The following is a 25,457-nucleotide window of genomic DNA, read 5'->3' on the forward strand; positions in this document are numbered from 1 at the left end:
GTCCTCTCGTTCTTCCGGAAGGATACCGCGAAAGTCGTCCGCAAGACTTCGACGAAACCTGCCAACCTAATCCCTTTCTCAACTCTTTCTCTAACGTTGAACGCATCCCTTATTCCTCCCCGGCTCCGTTCACGGATCCCGCCGGAAGAAACTACGCCGTAGGAATTCGGAATTGTTCGTCGTTTCGTCAGCAGGACGTTCCGCGAATCGTGAAATCCGAGCCACTTCGCCTATCTCCGGCGGGATCGGCTGAATTTTCCGCGGTGTACCCGCGCTATCTTGATGAACCGGCATGCTTTCCATTCTGAATGCGTGACGGGAAAAAGCGAGAGAAACTGTAATATCCGCGCGCAAACCGGATATGAAAAATTATTTATCGGAAATCGATCCGAAATAGGCAAATAAATCCGCAGGAATTGAAGTTTCGCGGAAGCGAATCGAGTTTAATGTATCGGCGTGCATCAAATCGTTATCGTTAAACATTTATTGGCGGAAGTAATACAAGAATGATTTTCGAAAATTGCAAGTAAATAAACCCGAAAACGGATTCATTGCAAATTTAATCATCGAAATCGTTTTATTACGCATTCCGCGGTCCCGCATTTACGATTTTTTAATGCTAATTACATCAATTTTTATAATGGCCTGTTTATCTTGCGCGTATTGCGAAGATAAATGGCGGTGACTTGTCATAGTTTACTTAGGATTCTGCCGTTGAATAGCACGCGCCGGGCGAGAGAGAGAGAAAGAGAGAGAGAAGCGCGTCGGACCACGCCCGGCGGAAGCTACGAATGCACGAACAAAATGTTAATTAAAATTTTTTCATGCGCTCATTCGTTCAACGGGGACGAGCTGTCGCGTCACCCGGCACCTTGAAACATTGCGCTCCCATTGAAATTTTCGACATTTCGCGGCGGAGCCACGAACTATTGTCGGTTGTCTAATGAAACATGAAAACGCCATTCATTCCGCGGAAGAAGGATATAATAAACCGACCAGCGCCGCGAAACGCCACGCTGATGGAAAGTCCTGAAAATGGCGCATGCAAATGCGTCAATCCTCTTTGCTTTTACCCCTCCTCCCTCCCCCTCCCCCCACCACCACCCCCCTTCCCATTACGTTCCTAACGAAGCGACTTCCCGCCACCGCGGCGCGTAACACTGAACGGTCTTGGAGAAACGCTGAAATTTCGCTGGTCGAAAATGCATGTGCGGGCGTACGCGGTTGTATCGAGCGGGACATTCATCGTGGCGTGAATATTTTATGCCGATTACGCTAACGAGCGAATCTTAGAGCGGCGAAAATAATGACGAAGAAACTGCAACGCGCGACGGCGTCCATTTCAACAGAAAAATTGCGCGATCTCGGCTAATTATATTGACGCAGAGTTAAATTATATATATTGATCTAATCAATGCGATTTTACTAGATTTAAACGTTGTTATTTCTGTTGGATTGCCAAAAATTAGACGACACATATATTTACTTGTAATTTTACTTATATGTAACACATATATCCGTTTGACGTGCCCATTTCGCGCGTACGCAATCATTTATATTGTTCTTTATCAAATAACTGCAGGATATTTTTCGGGGTTTAAAGTATTTGCGAAAACATCATTAATTGCAGCAATTAATTTCAACATAAAATACAGCGTAAAAATATTTAGTGCGCGGGCAGTTTTCTGAGTTGAAACAAAAATTAATCCGACATTTATTTAAAAGAATTATTACATGCCAAGTGCGTGTAATATGCGCAGTAATTTATTGAATTTGAAATTTCGAGCTATGCGGCTGTCAACCTTGGACTGAGAGCCATTTCTCTCGCAAAGCGGCACTGCATTTTCACAGAAATACAAACAAGACAGGCACGACGTGTATAAAATTTAGGTGATCGAAATGGTGCGAATGTAAATGACAATTTTGAATGAATCAAACGACCTGAACATTCGATTTAATATTCTATAATGCGCGTCACACGCTCTCTTGGCATGCTTATTAGTCGAGCTATTTGTTAAAGGCAGCATGTGTAGCGTTTGGTTTAAGTTGTTAATGTGCGATGCAAAAAAGAAATATATAAAAATATATAAAAGTGAAAAAAAATGCAGATATCGTTATCCTCAATTTGTTAGTCAAAACTGTGAAATATGCAGGAAATTCTGTGTAAGAAAATTTGAAAGTAATTCATGCAACATCTGTACGCGCATAATTGTGTAATTTTAAGTAAAGATTACGCATTTCTTCCAAACTTACGGAATTCTCGCATTTCGGACACACGCACTTGGCTTCCCCGGCGCTGTCGCTCTCGCACTTGCTGTAAAACTCGCACTTCTTGCTCTCGCAGCCATCTGTGAACAGATCGATAATGATTAAAAATTTGCATTCGCATTACGCCGGTTCCGTGCGCGCTCAATGCAGAATCGACCGACGCATGCCTTCATTTTCATGATATCACTCGCGCCACTAATCACACGCCGCTCCTTGACCGCCCGAGGACTAACATTAATAAAGATTCCTGCAGGTATTTGCATAACGGCGTCCGTTTCGAATGCAATTTTCACGGCGGAGGGTGGAAGCGGCGACGGGGGGGAGGAAAGAGGAAACGGGTCGAGACAAAGAGTGGTACCGAAATGCGAGTAACAGAAATCGGAGGTAGGTGGAAAGAGAGTGGAAAGAGCGATGGCGGCCTGGCAGTCGCAAAGTTATCTTTAGAATTCATTGAAATCCACGATGGATGTGAAAGGGATAGAGAGAGAGAGAGAGAGAGAGAACGGAGAAGGATACGAGAGAGAGAGAGACTCACCCCGTCGACGTGTCGATGACGCTCGGTTTTCTCCGAGTTTTCCGGCGCGGTTGAAAGCGGGGCAAGAATCGTCGCACGAAGCGTGACTGCGGACAGGACGGGAGGACGGGAGGAATGAGAGGATTGCGCAAGGAAGCGCATGCATATGCAGCGTGCATGCCGCGGGGTAACAACTCATACGATTTCAGGGTGCAGCGGCCGACGCCGCGAAACCGCCGCGGCCGATGCACGAAACCGAATTCCACGGCACGTTCCGCTCGATTTCCAGCGCGGGTCCGAGCGATAATGAAAATTGTCGCCCCCGCGATTCCATCGCTATTGCGAAAACCGATCGTGCGACGAATACTGTAAAGTATTGTGCAGCGTCTGAGAATATAGAAGAATCGTGCGCTAAAATATGATTGTCAAGAGTTCACTGCGTCTGAAATTGATAATTGAAACGAAACTGTCGGTAAAACCCGATCTCTTCTCTCTCCCCTCCCCCGTTTTTATGATTCCGTATTCGTGGGCCGCCCGATATTAAAAGCAATCCAATCTTTCCGACGCCGTTCGCCGGATACGTGTGTTATGAGGAAAGTTCGGTAAACCTCGGCACAGGTAGTACCGCGTCGTAGGCACCTCCGGTGAATCACCGGAGGTGTCTGCCTCTCATCGCGTCTGCCAGCATCCCGTTTCATCAGATTTTTGTGATGGAAATTACTGTTTGTGTTTAGACTAAACTTCTCACGAGCACCGCGATTTTATATTCCCGGGGCCTTAAAGCACCGGTCGGCGGCGGAGAGGGGGGGGAGGGGGGGAGGAGGGTTTGATAGAATCGCTGTTTGAACGTATCGCTCGCCAGCGGGCTTTTGATAAATCTACCGTCTGATAGCGGACGCGCTTGTCCGCGCTATGTTGACAAGTGGAACTTTTTAATAAAGATGCAAATCGGAAATGTTACAATTTATTCCCGCGCGCCAGGCCACAAGACGCGACCGCGAGTACGAGATATGTCTGGAAAGTTTGCAGATCGATCCTCCTAACGATCTGGCTTGCGGATATTTGATGACGGCGATAGCTACTTACGTAATTTTACATCGTTTTTTTTTTCACGCTCGCGATAATAAATTGTACAACACTTGTCGATGTACCGTATTCGCCTACTAAATTATATCGGCGAATTAAAATATGTGAACAATCTTGGATCTCGTAGTTGCGATGTAATATTCATTTCCTAAAGCTGCGATAGTAATTTTGAGCACTAATTTTAGAACACTTTGCGCAGTTTATTTGTCTGAGACTACGTGCAATTATTGAGAAATGCACGAGTGTGTAGATTTGCATAAGAAATGAACAATGTCAGGCGTTATCACGCCATCGTTGCCGCGAGGCAACGTCGAGTTGTGCGTTTGTTTCGCGCTGGAAAGTGCTTTATTCGCGAATGATTTCCATAAAGACGGATGAAAAGATGAAGCCGAGGGGAGGAAAGTAGGAGCGTTCTCCCTCCCTCTCTCGTTTAATTCCAGCGATACTCTCGCTTTCAGAAAAGTGGAGCGGTTATTAACAGAAGCTCAACGAAACGCTATTGTAATATTCAATGGTGTAATATTTAACGTTTAACTAACATCGAGCATAAAATAAAATTATATTACACATTTTGCAGATTTATCTCGCAGAGGTAAATGTTTCTTTCGAGACGTACAATACAATTTTAGTACAAAAGAATAATATTTAATTTCTCGCATCCGACAAGTCGCGATGGGAAAGAGTCGCCCGTAATCGTAATCCGGAATCGCATGTTTTATCAGAAAATTTGCCGAACGAAAGCGCGGATCGAAAGGCGATCGGAGCCGCGATATTCATCGAATGTTAAGAAAAGACGCACAGGACGGAAAATCGCGCAGGAATCCGCGTCTCCCTTTCAGACGACGATCCCGATAGTAGCTCGTTCTAGAATATCGAAGGGTGGAGGGGTGGATTAATAAGAATGAAATTGCAGGGTAGGGGCCAGTGTCGTAAAGTGCATGGTCGATGAAATCTCTTCCACCCCCCCCCCACTCCACCCCGCCGCTCGCTAAGGATCGGCGCAGGGCGTCGTTATTAAAGGCATCGTAGAAAATAATAAAATGAAGATTAATAGCGCGAGCTCGCGTGCAGCCACGGCGATGCATCGTCGAGTGCAGTATGCATGAAGTTGTTTACAATATCGTCCGGAATTTCTATTGCGAGGAGGAAAACTGAAGGAAAAGAAACCTCCATCGCTGAAAATATGTGACGTGACCGAAAGGCGTAATTTCACTCAGTTTCATTAACGTTTGTATCTTCCGAAAAATTCTTTAGTATTTTAATTGCAAGAGTATAGTTTTTTTTTCTTCATCATGTTGGATTCGTTCTCTGACAGTTTGCGAATTATTAGTCTTCTTAAATCAGTGCTGCTTTTTTATAATTACTATTTTATCGCGTCGCATCGAAGGAGAGGAGGCAAAAGTGCGGGCGGCCGGTCGATCGATGTTTAATTCTGGAGAAACACGCGAGGCCATCGACGTTAATCAAGTTTCATGCCGCCGCGCTACTTAAGATCGTTCAGAAATCCGTTATAAATTCAATTTACCCGGGCCGGATATTCAAATTAGTCGTAGCAAGTTTTAAGTTACCGCCACTGCCGGGGCGATTACGCGACCGTATATTAACCCCTGCTGTCCGACCACTCCGGCATATTAAAATCACAGATTTGTTCTCTTAACCCCCGCCGTGAGTTGGAAATTATTTTCCACGCTCTCAATATTAGCGCCGATAAGGGCGCTTGACGCGGGAACTTAATTGGCATCTCGGATTAAGAATCTCGAATTTTACACGATTAATTGATGCATCTCCGAACTTTGCGCGAGACTTATTTTAGAAATTACCTCGCCAGCAATATATTATCTTTGCGACGACGAAACGGACGGGACAGAATATCCAATTATCAAGCAAAACAAAGGAAGTGATTGAGACACAGAAATTGGAATTTCAATACACTCGGCTTAGAAAACAATTAATTGTTCAAAGTTAAGAATGCCATTAAGTTTACGTACTCGCGCTCTTTATTGTCGAAGTCAGATGTGCGATTTGGCAGCTATCCGTCGATCATGCGTGTAAATGAATTTGCAGTTTGGAAAATGCGGCGACGAACGAGTTTGCAGATAGAATGCACGCTGGCGTATAAATCTATTTCCGGCGGTACTCACTGCACAGTCCTTGATACAGAACGCGTATCTCTCGTCGATGCTGACATGCCTCGAGGCGAAGCTTGCACTCGTTGCCATAGCTGATGCCATCATCGCCGCACACGGGTTGAAATTCCGCCGGACAAGTCGGACATTGGCACACAGCGTTGCCGCCGCTCTCCGCGCAAATTGCGCCCCATTGACACACCTGCGAACCGAATAATTATCGCAACAATTATACAATGTGCCGTTGCATTACACACACACACACGCACACTGTAAGGAAACTATTAACACACTCTCTCTCTCTCTCTCTCTCGTCTCACTCCCTTATCAAAGATTTAATCAAGCGTCATATTTTCTAAATTGCCGACAGCGAACTGCAGCAATTATTACACAGTAATTATCTTTCCGCAGCTGAAAGATAATTATCTCTTCCTCTCCCGTATGTTTCCTAATTAAAGTAAAAGGGGGGGGGGGCGGGCGAATTAAACTGAAAGCAGAAGAAAATATGTTGAAAATGTAAACAAGAAATTAATTAGTTGGAGAAAAGTTTCCCGACTGTATCGGGAATATCAAAGTCCGTAAAACTGTTCGTGAGAAATGCGCGAGACAAGAAACCCGATACCCGAATGTCTTCGTGAAATTCATCGAGCTCGATCTTTCCCCCGTTTCTTTTCATACCAGTACCCGCTGGCTTTCCCACCGGAGATACCTGGCTCGGTGTCATCCAATTAGCGACAATTGCTTTCGGCGGAGGAGCTCGTCGAAATGGTGAGGATCTCACCTCGGGCTTTCGAATTTTGCGGGAAATCGAGAAAGTATCGAGAGGGAGAAATACTGAAGGAGAAGAAATTCCCGCCGCACTCCATTGGACTCCTGATCCCTTCCAATTTCCGCGGTGAATACATCCAGCAATTTCCATTTCGCGAGCTGTTCCGACGTCGATTATAAACTTTGTTTTGCAGACCAATAGCGTTCTCAACTTAAATCACGACTGAAATCGCGACGTATTTTGAATAATAATACACAGCCTCCGCATTTTATCTGTATTTTAGGTGCGAGCGTTTTTTCACAAACATATTCGATCAGTTAACTACATTATCTCTGCAGTTTTAACGAACGCTTCCGAGACGCGATTAACGCTCGTCACGAGCGTTTGCCGAAGAGCGATAATTTGTCGCGTCGGAATCCCGACGCCCACCGGCAGCTATTTCGCTTGCGAATGCGGAAGCGAAGCGGAAGCGGAAGCCGCGAGAATGCGTTGCGCGAAACACGTGCTCTCGCGTGCCGCGCGTTCCCGTGCGCGAGATGCAGATTCAGTTGACCGAGACTGACCTTCTCGGAGCAGGGCCCCCTGGAGCCGCACGTGCCGACGTAGGCGACCTCGATGTTGCCCTTCGTCAGGCACGCCTGCCTCTTCAGCTCGCACATAGACGTGTAGGTGGCTCCGCCGCGGGCGCACACGGGTCTCATCACCGGCTCGCACTCGGGGCCGCATTCACAGCTGGCGATCCCTTGCCGATTGATCGCGCACTGCTCGTAGAGGTTGCATTTCGCCGCCTCGCAGGGATTGTGCCCTGTGAAATCGGAACGATCGTGCGGTTTTCGATTGCGAATCGATTCAACATGATGAATATTTCGGAGAATCTCTTTCGAGGCGCAGAGAATGTGCGAATAAAAAAGATTTATTTATTTAATGTTAATCGTGACACCGCAATATTTTTCAAAGTTATATTAATATCTGTGATAATTTTCATTTTGTTTTGCTACAACAATACGCGTGCGAAATTATTCAACGCTGTTGTACAATGCGTATACGAATAATGTTCCGCTATCAATTTATTTAGTGACATTTCGTTGAAATATTAACGGTTTTCGCATTTACCGGTGCTGCAGGCGCCGTTGTAGATTTTCTTGAGCGGCAATCTCGATCGGCAGGCTTCCTGCCGAAGGCTGCACTCGTTCGAATATGTTTTGCCGTCGTTGCCGCACACCGGCGAAAATTCGAGGCCGCACTGCTCTCCGCAACGACAAGCTGGTTGCCTCGAGTCACCCAGTTGACAGATTTCCGGTTCGGCGCACTCGACACTTCCGCAAGGGTCTGGAAAATTAATTCGCAATTAACAGCATAATTAATAGCGCTAATGTTCGTGACATAATGAATTGAGAATAATATGTGTCACATCATCGCACATGATGAATGATGTATACATAATGCTGAATAATTAATCCGAAAAGATTCCTTTTACTCTTTAAAGAGTGTTAAATATTTCTTAAAATGCTTGATCCGCCCGAGCTAAAATTTACCTCACAAATACTTCCAAAGATTAATTAAACAGCAACGTAATTTAAAAATTTGTTTCGCATTCGGTCGATTCATCTGCCTTGGGCTTGCTGCGAATTATGAAAAAAAAAAAAAAACTGAATCAAAGTAACGATTTTATCGGGCTTCCTTAAATTTGCGTATAAAAGTCGGGAGAGAATCAGTGTTACGCGAGGCGAATAGGATAGAAGGGTGTAAGGGCGACCGAGCGGTCCAAAATGGAGGAGAGATACGGCTACACCGAGATTAATCTTCACCCTTAACCAAGGAAGGAAGTTAGATTCCGTTTCCTGTCTGCGAGCGGTGGGTGGGTTTCGACCTTATACCGGTGGCTGACGAGGCAAGTTCTCTTCGGGCAGTAGTAGTGTTTCTCAGGGTTAACTCGAGTTACAGTCCAGTGGAGCGACTAAACTCGACCCTTCCGAAACCTGATCCCGTTTCTCCTTCGTTGGTGTTTGCGCGCCAGCTAGTTTGAGCCTAATCGATCGCGAAAAATACCGCTGTGTCGATTTTCGGAGAAAACCCCGGCGGGGGAAGCGTCGTCGCATTAAAAGCAATATATTTGAGGTTAAGACAGACCCTTCCGTCTTCCGCTATCCGCCATTTTGATATTTTTTACATCGTTCTTTTCCGTTCGAATAAAAATGCTCCGAGATGTGATTTTTTTTTCGATAATCGACGAGAGAGAGTTTCTCCAATCGATAATAGAGACGCTCCTTTCATCCCTTACGTGGTTTTGTAATTTCAGCGTGTTATCGAAGGAAATCTCTTGTATCGCTTCCGCTGCTCGTATCGGACGAGATAGAGCGATGTCATCGTACCTTTTCAAGGTCCTCGCCTTAATGGGATTTCTCACCTTGCTTCTTTTCTACCGCCCGCGTCTGCAACCTTCATCGAAATACCGGCCACGATCGCGAGAGGGGGGAGGGGAGGGGAGGGGAGAGGGAGGGGGTTACGCTGGCGCGTTAACTTCACGCGACATTACCCTGATGCGGATTTCTTTGTATTATCGGGCCGGGACACGACGTGAAAGCCGCTGGAAGACCTTTTCAGTATGGACGACGGATTTTGCCGTTCGACGGCGGGAATCTCCCGGCGTACAAAGACGGACGATGCCGATGTTGGTGCGGCGTACCGCGCGACGCAAGGGTGACTGATGGGGCCCTTCATACATTCCCCCGTATTATTCACGAATTATCGTCTAATTTAGCGGAGGAAAGACGCCGTGTGCGGAATATCAATTCGCGCGTGGGCGATTTTTCGCAGCGCTGCGCACGAAATATTCGACGAAGCGCGATAACGCATTGCTGTTCGGCGAGGCGAATTAATATTGTGAAAGAATTGCTCTAATTAGGGGAAACACCGGAAAGCTTCTTTCGAGATGAGTTATCGCTTTCTGATGAATTAAAGACCCGAGGTGCCTCTCGGCGAAGAGAAGAAGCTTGCGAAGCAATCGATTCATGTACACAGAGCACAGTGGCGAGAGTGTATTCTAGTTATTTCCGCTAAAGCAACTGCAAATATCGATCCTTTTTAGTCGTCTTCCTCTTTCATGTGCAGATACCGTGTGCATACCTTTCCCGCATTCTACGAGTACTACAAGCGGGAATATCTCTCAAAATCGCTCGGCACTCGGTAAAAGCCTTGTAAATTGCCCGTCGCCTTCATTCACTGACAGAGCAAGTCAACACCATCCATTTCACTCGTAGCTTTAGAATTTATGCAGTTTAGATCTGTCTTTTCCCTCGAAAAGACGTATCGCGTCACGCGATGAAATCGAAAGAAAAAAACCCTCGCATTTTTGAGTCTCCCACGTTATCACATATTTTCGCGCGTGCATTTTTCTACTTTCATACGTACTTTCGTATGAACGCGCGCTGCGGCGCGCTCAAATAGTTGCGACACGACGAGAGAATCCCGCGGAAACGCCGCGGCCGTTTTCCGAGAAGAACCGCGGAAGCGCGAAAATCTCTCCCCGAAAGGCCTCCGCGCGTTTTCCCGTCGGCTCTCGCGCGCGTATCCTTTAACTATGTTGCATAAAGCATGCCGACGCTTTTATTTTCGCTCACGACGCAGAAAACTACGAGGGGGGGACGCGACGAGGGCGAGGCGGGGCACGATTCGACGTTACGCGTGAGCGGGATATAAAGGTATTATGCCTGGGGAGCAATGACTAGGTTTATGTTAACAGCACCTCCACGGTACTTCCGGCTTGATGTACGCCCCGCCCTCCGCAACACCCGCTTCCGTTCGATCTACCTACGTCCGTTCTTCGTCTCCACGGCCCCGGGCTAAGCCTTCTCCCTCTTTCTCTCTCTCTCTCTCTCTCTCTTCTTACAGCACTTAGGCGCGGGACGCGTAAACATGAGCGCGTAAGAGCACCCGGGCTGGTGATGTCAGCCTCGAGAGCCTGGGACCACAAGACGCAATTTACGGCGTTGCGGGCGGCGTAAAATTTCGGCTGACTTCGATCCGGCGAACAAGTCGGACAAATTGCCGCTCGGCTGTGTAAAGATAAGTTTTTTATGAGCGCGTCGGCGAGAGAGCGGCGCGGCCGTCTTGATATCCGTTCCACGAAATGCTTTCGCGTCACGCGGAGATAGCTATTGTAAAGACACGATAGCATTAATTCTCGAGGTTTAAGGTGACGCGATCTGCGCATGAAATATTTCGCTGCTCGAGTTCTTTTCACACCGCGATTAATTCACTGGCAATTCGATCGACCGCGATCGTCACGATAACACGATTGTCCGTTAATTGCAATCTACTTTTTCTTTTTTATCGAAAGTTTTTACATTCAACGATTCTTGTCCAGAGCCGCATTTGCCGATTTGCTCTCAGCAATTTCATCAGATCGATGGCGGTGATGTAATAACACGATTAATGTTCATTTATAGCGGCGATATTTCTCAGCGCGTCAGTGCACACGGCTTCCCGCGTGCCCCGTTGAACTGTCCGGATAACCGCGCGGGTATTTATTTCCATTTCTGTAATCGGACCCCGCGCGAATCTCTCGCGCGGGGGTATCAGCGTTTGTCTCCGCCAGTTTTTAACGGGGACGGCGTTCGTTCCCGTCGTCCTTAACCAGCGCGGCGCAATCCCGCCGTTATCGACACTTACATGACCATCGATAACCGATCGCGCCCGTTACTTACACCCGTTCGTTTCTTGCCGAGCCAACGGCGCCTTCGGCGCGAAGTCGTTTCCAACGAGATGGCTCCGCTCCACCCTTTCCCGTCCTCGCTGCCTCCCCCGAGTTGTCGCGCATCCGTTCCTCGAAACTCGTACGTGGAAATCGTTTTCTCAAACTGACACCGCCGAAATTTCCGGCTCGTTGAATTCCGCTTGCAAAAGGTTTCGTGGATAAACACATTTGCTGTCGGTTTGTCTCGGGACTACCAACCCCCCCCCCTTCCCCTTCCCCCCTCTCGCCCAACGTTTTCTCTTCGTCTTCTCACTCTTGTGCGAAAGGCTGAACGTCTCCGGCTCGACTTGGTTCGGCGAGTGTGAGAATTTAGTTGAATCCATTTCCGAGGTGCCATGTCTCTAGAATTCGACGTTCCTTCACGGCCGACTCTACCTTTTCCCGGCCGACCCTTATTTCGGCACGTTCGAGCATGAAGAAAATAGAGGCGCGTTTTCCCTTTTTGCCGTAGTTTGTGTGCACGCGTGATGGGCGAGGCGTCTCTCTCGCGAAAGCGGAGGAAAAGTGCGTAGCGAGCTCGATGGAGATGATAAAGGCGCCTTCTCCATTTACAGAATGTTGGGGGAAAAAAAAAAAACTCACCCGAGAGAGGAGGCGGAAACGCAAACGAGTTGGGAAAATATTCGCAAAAGGAAGCACTATAAAAATTTAATCGACAAGTTGTCATTATTAATGGTGGTAATTTTTCTATAATAGCATTGGCAACTTCTAGCGGCAATAAAAGCGAGCGTGACGAAAGAAAAAGCCGAGGACGATTTAATTTAAATTTCATTGAAATAAAAGTGAACCAACAGAACACGATTTTTCTCCCTCGTCAAATATTGATGTATTTCTTTTAATTTTTTTCCAATTATTCTCGGCTCCATATATTTTCCTCTTACATTCACTCGACGTTAATAAAAGAAGCTTACGCGAAGAATCGATAATTATGACGGATTCGACAACATTGCCTCTGAAGTATATGTTTTCACTTTCCCGCCAGCATTCGATCTCGTCTGTTCTTTTTCTCGTCGTACGATTTCCGTTCAATCGCAACCACGAAATAGTAGCTAAGCTAGCGCAAGGCAGGGCTGAGAAGTCTCAAAACTTTCGGGGAGTTAATTTGATTTATCGTCGCACCATCACTTCAGATTCATGCCTCGAGTTACCCCGCTTCACGTCTCAGACGACGAGACGATGGGTGGGCGAGCGCTGCGAGAAATTCGCGAAGATTTCGCGAGGCAAGATGGCACTTTACGGGCGAATTTATTATTGATTCCGGCGTTTAAAAGGGTCGCAACTGGCGCCGATTGATAAAAGGGCAACTCCATTGTTGTACTAGGCTTTCCGCCCAACGAGAACTAGCTGAGGGAAAGCCTTCTCTCTCTCTTTTCTTCTCCTCTCTCCTCCCCCATCGGCCCTCTGCCATTCTCCTTCGGCCATTCCTGGCCGGATATTGCGTTTCATTGTTCCTGATATAATACGAAGACAGAAACAGTGGAACGAAAAGAGGAAGACGTTCATCTTTGTAAACTTCCGGCGGCCGCCCGTTCCCTTTCGACTTCTCCACCGCTCTTTGCCCTCTACATCTCTATTACACTTCCTTTTTTCGTGTACATCGTTGGCCGTTATTAAGCCCCAAGAAGATAGATCGTATCGTACGACGAACGCGGCGGATTTACTTTGGTGCAAGGATTATTATTTTCAAATATTGCCTTTGCAAGCTTGCAAAATTACAACGCTTTGCTGTGTGTAAAAAATCTTGTATTCTTTTACGCAAGCTCTATATTATGTTTTTAATTTCGGATTATTAATAATAAAATTAGATTATTATTTTAATCGATTGCGGACAAATATATATTTTAAAATCGTGTAAAAGTGAGAAGGTGATGATCAGACAATTCAAAATGTCTATTGTTTGTCTTGCGTAAACAGATCATCGACTATTCGAATCAACTATACATCATTTTCAAAATTTAATGTGAAATTTTGTTTTACCGATTTCTTTTAAATATACCATACTTTTTTTGGCGGTGTAGAATGAAAAATCCTTTTCTATAATTAAAGTACATATGCTAATACTCATTAGACGGTCGATTTTAAAGGATTTTTCATTCCACGCAGCCAAAGAAAAAAGAATTTTACGAAAAATAGAAGGTAAAACAGATCGGTACCTGTTTTACCTTCTATTTTTCGTAAAATTCTTTTTTCTTTGGCAGCATGGAATAAAAAATCCTTTAAAATCGACCGTCCATCCTGTATTAGCATATGTACTTTAATTACAGAAAAGGATTTTTCATTCGACACAGCCAAAAAAAAGTATAGTCTATTTAAAAGAAATCGGTAAAACAGACGACTCCGGGATTCCCTTAATGAACTAAAATTATATATTGTTGAAAGTTTCTTCTTTACCATAAAATTGTTGAAAGTTTCTTCTTTACCATAAAATTGTTGAAAATTCACCGTTTGCACAACTCTATGCGCCATTTACGTCCATATGTCCCCGATGGTTATTCCTAAGGAACGCAGATTGGAATTGTTCAGCGACGTATTTAACCAGCTCGTTAACCGCCAGCTACGATTACCGTAACCGTTATCGTCTACTGTGCTGGAATGCACAGTGCTACGAAGAAGAGCCCGGCCGAGAGCCGTGTGAAGGAGCGTAGGAGGGGAAGAGCAGGATGGACTTACCTAATCCTAAGCAAACACGGCCTACTCTCGGTAGCTACCTGTCTGATCAAACATTTGTCTTTACTACTCGGTTGATTAAACGCCTGCCAAGTTTGTACTGCTTCCGTGGTAGGGAGATGGGGAGCTAGAGACGAGAGGACGGACGAGAGGGGGATGCTCTCTCGTTCGTGGGTGTGTCTACGACTACCTGTGGACACGAACGATGACAGCTGTGTGGAATATGGCGTATTAAGGGGTAGATATAGAGGATACTTCAGACTGCACGGTGTGGATCCATCGAGGAGAAATGGAAGTAGTTTCGCCAACGATATTTTGTCGCTTCAATGCGTTAACATTTAATTGTGTTTTGCTACTAATATTTAATGTGTAACATAAGATGGGATAAACTTTCAGTGTAAATTAGTAATAAAATTCTCGCTCTTCTTACTAATATCAAGAAGGCTTTATTTTAACGGACGAAATTTAAGATATTTTAAGTAGATAAACGATATTTTTTACCGAAATTAGATTTGCTAGAATTATATCAGAGAATTGAAAGATTGATTGCGAGTTTGACGGATTGTTGAATTACAAAGTAATTTTACAAAGAGCGAATAAATTGTGAAACGTCTTGTATAGAGAGGAGATTTCGAGGGTGCGCATGGAAAAGGAAAGATGTAGATGGTTAAGAGGTGGTTAGAGTTGGCTGGAAGGGAGTCTCCCTGCCGCGTGACGGATCGCTTTAGCCGAAACGCAAATAATTGTAATGAAATATGAGGAGAAAAGCGATAGTGAATAGCGGTTTAAGTAGATTTGTTCACACCAGTGATTTGTCTGAGACGTAACTTGTTGACACACTCAACAATGAAGTGTTGCCCGAATGGGAAATAATGCCCCGTTTAAAAATCTGTGATCAAAGTTTACAGTGTGATATACAAATAATGTGCGCAATCTTATATTTTCCTTTAAAATAAATTTTACTAAAAAATAAGTTAAAAATATCGGCAATTTTTATTATATTGAAAAAAATTTCAGACTGTTTAAAAGTGATTTGCGAGTTCTAATCTCAAGCTTCACCGAAATTTGTCAGTCTTAATCCGATAATTTATTTTAATTAAATCTTGAACAATCATTAATATTAATTAATCCTAACAAACTCGAGGGTTGTTTTAATTATGTACGTCAGTTTATTTTAATTTATATGTATTTATCATTAATTAATTAATTTATTGTTTCAGATTATCTTAATTAATAAAATAGATACACTAAAATTTGTAAATTTGCGCTTGGGGTTGAGGTTGTTCTAAGATCCACTTTGTACCGCTGAGATAAAATTGTGCTAAACGCAACAACTGTTTGGACGAAATGTCACAAGTAAATCTTTCAATATTAAATTATTTTTTCTTAAAACGCCGACAACATTTACTCGAGGGCCTCGTATATCTGCAATAATATGCAGAGAAGCACTTACCACATTTACCACGAAATGCCACGGTGATGTTAGCACCTTTCGCACAAGCGGCTCGATTTAGGTCGCACAGCGTCGGATAGTCGATCCCGTCCGTGCCGCAGACAGGTCCCGATCCCTCGTGATCCCCTAAATTTGGGCAGGATTCCAGGCATTCGCAGGTCGCCTCCTTGCCGTCTCTGCTTCGTACACAGTGCGAGCCTGGCGAGCAGTTCAGCTTGGTGCAAGGATCCTTGATTTCTGCAAAAGAAAGTACCGAAATTAGTCGAGCACGTTGCGATTAAATTGATATGCAATAATATTTAAAATTGATATGTAAAAATATTTAAAATATTCAATATTTAACTTTTGTGTATCCGTCTTTGAACGACCTAATTTGTTTTGACAAGACATTAAAATATTAAATTGTGAAATATATGTAGATTAATTTATAATCGATCATTAAACATTTGTTGAAAATAGTTTTTAATTGCAACAATGTGACGTAATTTAAAAAATTGATATTTAAAATGATTCATGAAAAGTCGTTTCATCTCACAAATAAATTTCAACCGCTAAACAGTTTGCTTATCATGTTCTATTGATGTAAAAACAGAACGCAAGACCTGCGTTCTGCAGGACACACGGCTTTCCTATTTTGCGCGTGGTAATGCGCGTGCACGCGGAAACGAATTGGTAATGGCGCGATAATCCGTTGACGAGAGCAGTTCGATGTTACGGTCAATCCCGTTGATGGAAGCTGCTGACAGCTTCGATTTCGAAGTAACGAGACGAAAGCCAATGACGAATAGGATCAATGCGCTTCACCGCAGCGTATGTTTGCTGAAGACAATCACGGCGATACGTAGGATTTAATGCTCTCGTATTTGCGGATTGGAATTGCCGCATCCAGTTTACGACGGAAATGTCAAGCGGCGTGTAATCCTTCGTCCCAACGCTTCCCGCGAAATGTTGCATTCCGGCGCGTAGAGTCAACATGTTTCAGCTATGTCTATTCAGGAATTGCATCTTCGACGCAATTAGTTGAAAATGTGCCGCAGTCGTTCGTAAATATTTCCTTGAGAAACTCTCCGAAGACGTGGCGCACTTAAATAACGAAACTTCTTCTTTTTACTTTTAATTATACGTTTTCGATAATAATTTTAACAAAACGCTCTTCACGCCGGCAAAAGATACGCAAAGTACGAAACGTATGGACAATTATTTCAAATTCTATTTGGACTTTTATTCTTTATGATAATAGCGCGACGTTGACTTTATCGGCCAAAGAGGATAAAATGCGGAATCTGCTTTTTCACTGACCGCGCGTACGCACGAGCGAAAAATCCGCGATTCGCGGTCCGCGGGGCTTAATCAATGATATTTTTTCCGTATCGGCGGGTCAACGCCGCCAACGCCGCCGTCGAAATGTAATTGCAGACTGTAAACACACGGACGTTACAGGAAAACGTACGTACGTACGTACGGGCGTAACACGCCGTGAAATTAAATCCGCGCGATTCGCAATGAATAAACTATCACCCGCTGGGATTCATTCGCGACGAAATTTACGCCGGCGCCGCATTTTTGGCAGCGGAAAAATGGACGCGCGTGTCCTGGACGGACGCCGGCGCGCGGATGCGGCGTGCCGGATCATTAACCCGGCCGGGCTCTCCCCGAGGGCCAAAGCCAAAAGAGTTTATGCGGTTTTGTGCTCTGTTAAAATTTTATCGCGCGTGTACGAGCGGAATTTGCGGTCCCCGACTGAATATTTCCGACACCGACGGGATATATTTCTCGAGAAAAGTGGACATGATAGTTTGCGCTCAGTTGCTGCATAAATTATCGGCGCGTCGAAAATTCGAAAATTTTTTGCAGCATTTTTAAGATGACTCTTCCGGCAGGATTTTATCTTGCAAAAGAGTTTTGCGGACAATAAGTGATTATTGATTCTTTTTGAATCTTCCGTCAGGACCGATTTGCTAATAATTATAATACGACGAGGCGAAAGAATATCTTCTCGCGAATCATCGATCAGAAATTTCACGAGCTCCAAGATGGAGGAGGCGCGCCGACGTCTCCGTCGCGGATCTTCATGCGCAGGCAACTTGCATTTCAGTTCCCGAACACGCTAAAAGGGCTCGCAACAACTTTGGTCTGCTCGTTAATTCGCCAGACGCATAAACGCGCGCCGAAGTTCCGCGGAAGTTTCGATACTTTCGCGCGGAGTAATCTAGCATTCGGTTGCCGTGCAGCATTTCGACGCGCCGCTCGTCGCCGCCGACGATGATGATGAGAATGGGAAATGAAGAGATACACGCGCCGAAGTACCTTTCGGGAAGACGTAGCAGCAGTGGGATATCGTTAACGTGGCGCATACTATCAGCAGCGAGGCGTACGTTATCGTTGTGCGCGACTGTCGTCGGCTCCTTCTTCCGCAAATCAAATCCGCCATCCGACGGCTCGCCGCCGTTTGCGACGTGCAATTATTCATTCCGCCTCCTCTTTCGAATGTGCGCGACTCTCTCTTTCTCTCTTTCGTTTCTCTTTCCTCCGGTCGGAAAAGCGAAACGCCGACCGCGATATCTGCGCGTTCGAGTGGCACGGGAATTATTTCGCAATTTCGTAGCGCGCATGCAAACGATGAAACAAAGCGATATGGAAAATAGAAGCGGAAAGTTTCTACGCTGCACGGACAGTGGTGGTGTCAATTAGAAACGGTAATTGGAAATTCAAGCTGCTCAAGCATTCGTGCGATGAAGGATGCGGATGTAAATACTTGGCGGAGCAAGCGCGCGACCAGCTCTAACGAGAAACTAAACATTTCCCGCGTATCTGTTTCTTATTAACGCTGTCATTACCGCCGACTTTATATTTAACCGGGCGCTTATCGCGCGGCCTAAATACGCGGAATCGATATTCGCAATTAGAATTTCAAAGCAGCCGGCTGGATTTAGCGGCGGGATAAGTCGGCTGTACACAAGTTTTCATTACACGACCGTTGTACAGCGATCCGAATGGATAGCTAATGGCTTATGTAGAATGCATTACAGCTCATTGTCCGACAACTTTATGCGCTTCATAACATTAAACACGGACCTGTTTTGCTAAATGACGTTGTAAATTGAACAGCCCGAGTTTCGCCATCTATTTAATCCTCTTTGGTCCTGCTCTCGAGTGGAGAACTCGCGCGCGCGAGTTTTGTTTTCACCTCCCTAATCAGTGATAGCGATGCAAAGCGCCGGAACGTCATTACGGGCGTCGAAAGCCAGTAGCTGAGCCGGATGATTGATCGCGGCCTCGTTTGCATTCAATAACTCCCCGCCGGTGTATTTTCGATTTGGCATTCACCGCAACCCGATTATCGTCGTTAATGCATTTAATTCGCCGGTCAGTCGTCGCGCCGCTTCAAGCGATGCATTATTAATTATCGGTATGACAAACGTAATTAGCGGTCGCATGCCTCGCGCGCGCACGCCGTCCGACGAGTCGACGTTTGCTTCTCACGTTTCTTCTCAATAGAGCCGAACGTTCCTTCGGCGAAAAGGCGGCAGAATTTCGGAGCATAGAATAATTATTGTTGCGCAGCGGACATTAAGCTTCCGCCGCGAAGATTTACAAACTGACCTCCTTCTTGCGGCTCAAAGTTATACGGGCTTGCGCCGGGATCGAGAGACCGGCGAAGAGGAGAAAACAAAGCTGATATTTCAGAAGCGGCATCAGATACAGTATCTAAAGTTATATCCGATTCCGTCGTAAAATTTTTATTCCAACAGATTTCAAAGCAGAATCCCTCGGAATGCTAAGCAGATTTCCATCCCGAGCGGGAGAAAAGTCCTTTCGAGAGATTTTCAACGACATTCCACGCGAACCGGAAAAATTAAATGACGAAGATGCGGAGGTCGGAAACGACACTTGAGGATATTCTAACGATCGCGTCACTTTCGCGGCAGATATTGGGGACGGTCCGAGCGAAATTAGATCTAGATTTAAATTGCAAGGTGAAGTTAATGAGGTGACTCGACTGAGAAATGGATGTTGAAGTTACCAAAGTTTCGAAACTGAGTAGATCCGTGGAAGTTCGGTCGGAAATTGAAGTTTTTACAAGCCATGGATGGAAGTGGACGTGCCTTTAACGACGGTCAAATGTTCATTAAGCCTCTTGGACGGTTGATAACAAATGAAACGCCCGCCATCGAGAGAGACGCCGATTTTTGGCTAATTAGTAAGCGTCAGTTATATTATTAAACTGCCGTTATTTCTTTTTTTTTCTTTTTTTTTTAGTCACATATAATTGTGTTTCGGATAACTGATGAAAGGCGTATACTTGCGATATCGGAATAATGTCGGTGATAATTGTTACGAACATCGCATTCGATTAAAATACACCGGCCATCGAATATAAATGTATCCACGTTGGATTAATTGAACGTGAAGCACTTTATTCCGCATCGATTGCATTCTTTTTCGTTTAAGTGTCGATTGCGTAAAAAGAGCGTCTCAGTCATTATTTAAATAAAACGCCCAGGCGAAATTTGTTTTAATGCGCTGCAGCCTGCCGCGATGTTTCAATTTTATCATAAAGTTGTACTTTTTCACGAGAGCTGCTCTACAAACGGCACGTTAATTGTTCCCTTTTCATTTTACAACTTTTTAGAAACAGAAGCGTAAAAATATTTTAAGTTTGACATGTTATATTAAATTGTTATAATAAATTTATTGACAATAAGGGGTAAAAGTTGCGAAGATTTTGCTTTGATAAAAATTGCTCTCAAAAGATTTATATTAATTTCGAGAGAAATTGAATAAAATACATACATCGTCCTAAAATTATCCTAACAAATACTCATGTATTAGTCGATTTGAGCGAAATTCGAGGATTTCGGCCTCGTTTAATGACGGGAACTAATATATCCGATAGGAATGTGCCATTAATGGTCTCTTTTCCCGTGTCGGGTCCTATGAAAATCGGACTTAATCGAGCCTAAAGGTCGATTTTGCGCCGCAGCGGGATAAAATGGCCAATTCGACGGGAGGAAAAATACATTTCACTGGCCAATAATTGCTTGATTTCAACGGGAATCTCATTGCCGGCACAATGCGCACGCATATCGTGGAAGAACCCGTCCCTCTTCCCGCTTCGCCGGCCCTCGTCGGCTCTTCCAGCAAGCGCGTCGACGTAATATCGTAATTAATAATCCATTCTGGTTGGTTTTTGTCGGCGCACCTGACCGCTGCAGCTCACCGTTACCACTTACGGATAATTTATTACCGCAGACCACCTGCATTACTGTACAACGACTGCGTTTTTTTTCCCCCCGTTGATAATCGCTTTCGTTTTAACGGTCTGCCAAATGTCGATTTTTACAGCGATTCCCTCACTCGATGAAGCGCGTGATTTATATCCTTAATTAGCAGCCGTACACGATAAGGGTCTATTTAATTACATACAAAACAAGCGTTCAATATCTCAGTAAGAATCTAAAGATAACGACGGGTTGTCTAGCTATTCCTTGAGAATAGAAAAACGTTTTTACATTATGATTCTCCACACGCGAGAACAACGTACTTAACTTTTCGTACACTTTATGCATCTCGATCCGAGGTCTGTGTACAATTTAATTGTCTCATGTAGAACTAATTGACTTCTTTAGGATTAAAATTTCGCTCTTCTCTTATATTGTATTTGAGTTATCACCCGAGCCGTTGTATGTTTTTTTGTCTTTCAATTTACTGTAAATATAAAAAAACAGCGTCACACTAGTCAATTTGCTCGGAATCCAAAAAGTTAAGCTAATGAGCCGCGTTCTGAGACGCGCACGCTTGCAGGACGAGCGTCAAGCTGTCACGCTCATCAGAGCGATGCGCACTCGTTTCACGCAAGAGCGATTACATCGCCTAAAAGGATACGGCGTGCAACGGCACACCGGGATAGAATTCCGCTGGGCGTGTCTAGGGTGCAATTCGACGCAATTGCCAATTAGTGGCTCATTACCGAAACGTACGTGGATCGTTCAACGGCAACGGCGGGATAGAATAGATCAGGCGGCGGAATTGCAGGCGACGGCGGTTTCTGAGGGGGGGGGGGGGTTTGAACCGAGGCCTGATAATGGGATCGACGCTCCAGTCCTCTCTCTGCGCGCGCGTGTGTGTGTATGTGTGTCTGTGTGTGTGTGTGTGTCCGACCGAGAACGGTCCGGCCGTGTCGAATGAGCCTCATTAGGCAAACTTTGAGGACCAACTCGCTATTGACGGGTCAGGAAATGGAGAAGTGGACGTCGAAGCTGGCGGATGACGAGGGCCAGCGGCGACGTAAGGATCAGCTCGGAAACAGGAATATCGACCGATCGAATGGCCGATCTGAAACAGGATCCATTAATTTCCGGCTTGCGCACTCGCAGTCGCTGTTATGCCAGTTGTCGGCCGATAGCTCGCCGAGCGAGCCCGAACGCGCCCGTCGAATACGGCGCTATTTATACAGAGTTTTGCACACATTTCCGACTGTAATTTCGCGAAAGGGGTCTCGCTAAGAGAAGTTTGACGCCAAGTGAAACGCGATAATTTAACGCCGGCGACTCCGCTCCCGACATTCGATAGCAATCGCTTTAAATTAGAGAGCTTCTCGTGCGGCTTAGATAAATACCAGCCCCGGAAAATCCCGACTTTCGTCATTAGCGGGGTTTCAGCGAAATCCAGGAATTGTCACGACTGTGTGCGTACTTGATGTAATTCCGCGCGCGCGAAGTGAGCAGAAAGGAATCAGATTGAGCGCCGGGATTGCGCCTGCCGGGCGAAAAGATCAAAGGGACGTCATACAACCGGATCTCTCGATAAGATACAGCGGCGAAATTATGTGGGCGCATTGCTTACACCAGATCTCGCGGCGCACGCTCGTAGATATGTATTCGCGGAGGGGGGGGGAAAGATCTCTTTGCGATAGCGAGACGGGCTATTTTCACTCCGGCCTTTTACAATGCTCGAAATGATATTCGACGTTCGCGAGAAATCCAAATAAAAAATGTTGTCTTAAAATAACGTGCGAAAATCTCAAATATCTCTTTCGACAAACTTTTAGATTATTCTTAACGATCAAAAGAGCGGATCTTTGGCGTACGAAGATACGAGCAGCAAAATATACGCGTAAAAAAATTGAACTCATTTCAATATTGTACATATATCATTTCGTTGTTTCAATTACAGCCGCTCATTTCGGTTAATTATTATATTTGCTCTCGCGCGACAGCAATTATTTGTCTCGCGTACATTTTTAGCTATGTCGTATTTCATTATCTCTCGCACAGCTACATTAATTCCCAGTTATATTGGCTTTTGTATCCAAGTCATTATCAGACTAAAGTGCTAATCAATACTCGCCTCACTTAGCGAAGACAATGGACTTAGTTCGTCCGAATCGACACTCCCAGTGTTCGAATCTATCTTTGGAGGGGAGGGGGGGGGTCAGTCGAACATCCTCGGGTGGCGGGGACAGGCTTGCGTGCGGGACATTAAAAGCGCAATTATCGCGAGCTTAATTACGGGACGCTTGTTATATCAGCTGCTTTCTCTCCCGCCCTTCATTCCTGCTATTCATTCTTTTGACGCGGGATTTTCCTCCGCGGACTGCCTGACGCGCGCGCGCGCGATAATCCTCAGGCTAAGTCAATTCATCTGTAAAATAAAACCTGAGGAGATTCATTTTGCGACTCGTACGCGGCGATTAAAAAACGTTTCCCTTCAATCATCTTAGGCCGGCGTCGCCAGCGAAATTATTCTCCCCGACAGATCTGCTTTGCGCTTTGCCCGCCGTAAGTGAATTAAAAAGACGTTCGGAAGGCTGAAATTCTCAACGATAATTTGATAACGATGATACCTTTTAAAAGGGAAGCGCGCAGAGAGGCAAATAGAAGGAAAATATTGCCGCGCGCTCGGCGAAGAAATTACGTTTATAAACGTAGCTGAAAATACGATTACGCTTGCGGAACGAGCGCAATTGCATTCGGGTATTAAAGGGAGCGTGCGCGCGCAAAGAGACGCGCAATTAGAGTCCAAATCGTCACACGTTTCCGTTGATGTTAACCAATTTTTAGCGTGCCCGGTAAAACGTACTTAACATTTGTACCGCCGGCTAATTCCTCCCCGCCGTCCCGAACCGCTTATCTGCCGCGGTCTGACCACACCGGGGATCGTTCCACTTATCTCGCCCACGCCGTCGCTTTTATTCTCAGGACAGGACAGAAGCGTGCCGGCGGCGTGCCCCCCGTTATCTGTGTATATCTAATCAACGGTGACCCAGCCGGACGCGCGGGACACGCGCGCGTTACCCCGAGGAGGGTTAAACGGGGTAAACTTGAACGCGGCCGGGGCGTCATTCCGCACTGACGTACACGTCCGATGCGACGATAAGCCGCGGATTAATGCGTTATCTGATACTCGGCGCACGAGCGCTACACTCCCGCGTCTTTGCGCGCGATTTTTAGATTGCGATCGCGGCAACGAGGTGCCGTCCGCTCCACCTCGTGCAATCATCCCTCTTTCGAGCCGCCGCATCGCGGCGAGATCTAGTTTCAACGCGCGTATATGTGCAAGCGGAAGTAATTAAACTTTCGGGAGGATAATCAATCGGCCGTCGTTGCGTCTAATGCGAATCGCCATTGTCGTCCGCGCGATTCGTATCGACGCTCTTTTGAAAAAAAAAAAAATGCTGCGCGCCCGATAATTTGTAACCTTTTACTTTTTTTGATTGCTCTATTAATTCGATATTTACGCATGTTTATATTTTATATTTACGCGCAACGATGAAGCAGTAATTCGTAGCATTAATATTTGAGGAACACGGCACGGTGTGTTTACGTGTTGCAACGTATATTATACATTACGGGCTAGCTTACTCTTTTAATACGTTTTGATTAATATCCCCGAGTGATTTTATTTACTTGCGCGAATTTCACGGCACGTTTATCTATATGATGTTTAATTGCAAAAAATCCGACGCAGAGCAGCTATCGACCCGGACGCGCGATATTGCACGATTTTTTAATTACAGGAAACTCGAAATGGCGCGCGTTATATTTATCCGCGATATTTTACGTCACGTAGCTGTTTGAATGCGGAAGCGTGCATTACGCTATATCGATTTCTGCCGGTTTTTTTTTTTTTTTCTTTGCGACGCTTGCAGAAATTAAAGTCACGTGCGCGCGTGCGTCTGTTAAACGGAACAAGAGAATGTTTCCTCTTAAAAAAAAATATATATATATATCTATTTTTTTGAAACTAATTACAATTTAATACGTTCCGCCATTTCTTCTGGAAGAATAAAAGCGTCGAATAATCTTCGAAGCGTTGTTTAGAATCACAAATCCGTATTAAGATATCTCACGCTGCTCTACAATGCATATCGGAAATGAAGATCGATTTTAAAGGTTTCCTTGCGAGTGCAATTTCGTGTCTCTCCGATGCCGGTTCGCATTCGCTGCACGACTCGCGAGCACTGATTGAATTACGGTTAGTCGCGAGTGAAAAACGAAGTATTTTGCTTATCCCGTCGATATCGGACACCGAATGCGGGGGATCCTCGTTGCGCATACATTGAGAGACGCATCCATTCGTTTGCGACGGTCGTTAATAGACGGCGCGTTGCAGCGTTGCCGCTCTTATTATATCCCGACGAAACAAGAAGTGTATTTCAAGATCGTTAGCTCTCGAGCCCCGCGACGGCTCCCGCGGGAGCGCGTAGCGCGCGCTGCGCGCATGCAGCACGCGTTTCGCTAAAAGGGGAACCCGTCCGTTCCATTACCGTCGCGATCGTTTTAAATCGTATCACTTAAGACCGCTGGTTAACTTCC

The 25,457-nt window shown here is 45.4% G+C and overlaps 1 protein-coding gene across 7 annotated transcripts in view; it reads right to left on the bottom strand.

Moving 5' to 3' along the window:
* The window catches only part of LOC105676680 (agrin-like), a 332,792-nt gene that overhangs the window by 23,556 nt on the left and 283,779 nt on the right, over nt 1-25,457 (bottom strand). For all 7 annotated transcript variants that reach the window (XR_010889146.1, XM_067351411.1, XM_067351410.1 and 4 more), the window contains 5 exons: nt 15,640-15,876; nt 7,877-8,092; nt 7,327-7,568; nt 6,010-6,196; nt 2,254-2,348 (listed from right to left, as the gene is read on the bottom strand). Coding sequence is in view for 6 of the 7 variants with exons in the window: in XM_067351411.1 (XP_067207512.1) it covers nt 2,254-2,348; nt 6,010-6,196; nt 7,327-7,568; nt 7,877-8,092; nt 15,640-15,876 (977 nt within the window). In the remaining variant the exon portion in view is untranslated. The remainder of the gene's footprint in view (nt 1-2,253; nt 2,349-6,009; nt 6,197-7,326; nt 7,569-7,876; nt 8,093-15,639; nt 15,877-25,457) is intronic.

The sequence above is a fragment of the Linepithema humile genome, chromosome 3 (assembly GCF_040581485.1).
Source record: "Linepithema humile isolate Giens D197 chromosome 3, Lhum_UNIL_v1.0, whole genome shotgun sequence".
In the NCBI taxonomy this organism is placed as follows: Eukaryota; Metazoa; Arthropoda; class Insecta; order Hymenoptera; family Formicidae; genus Linepithema; species Linepithema humile.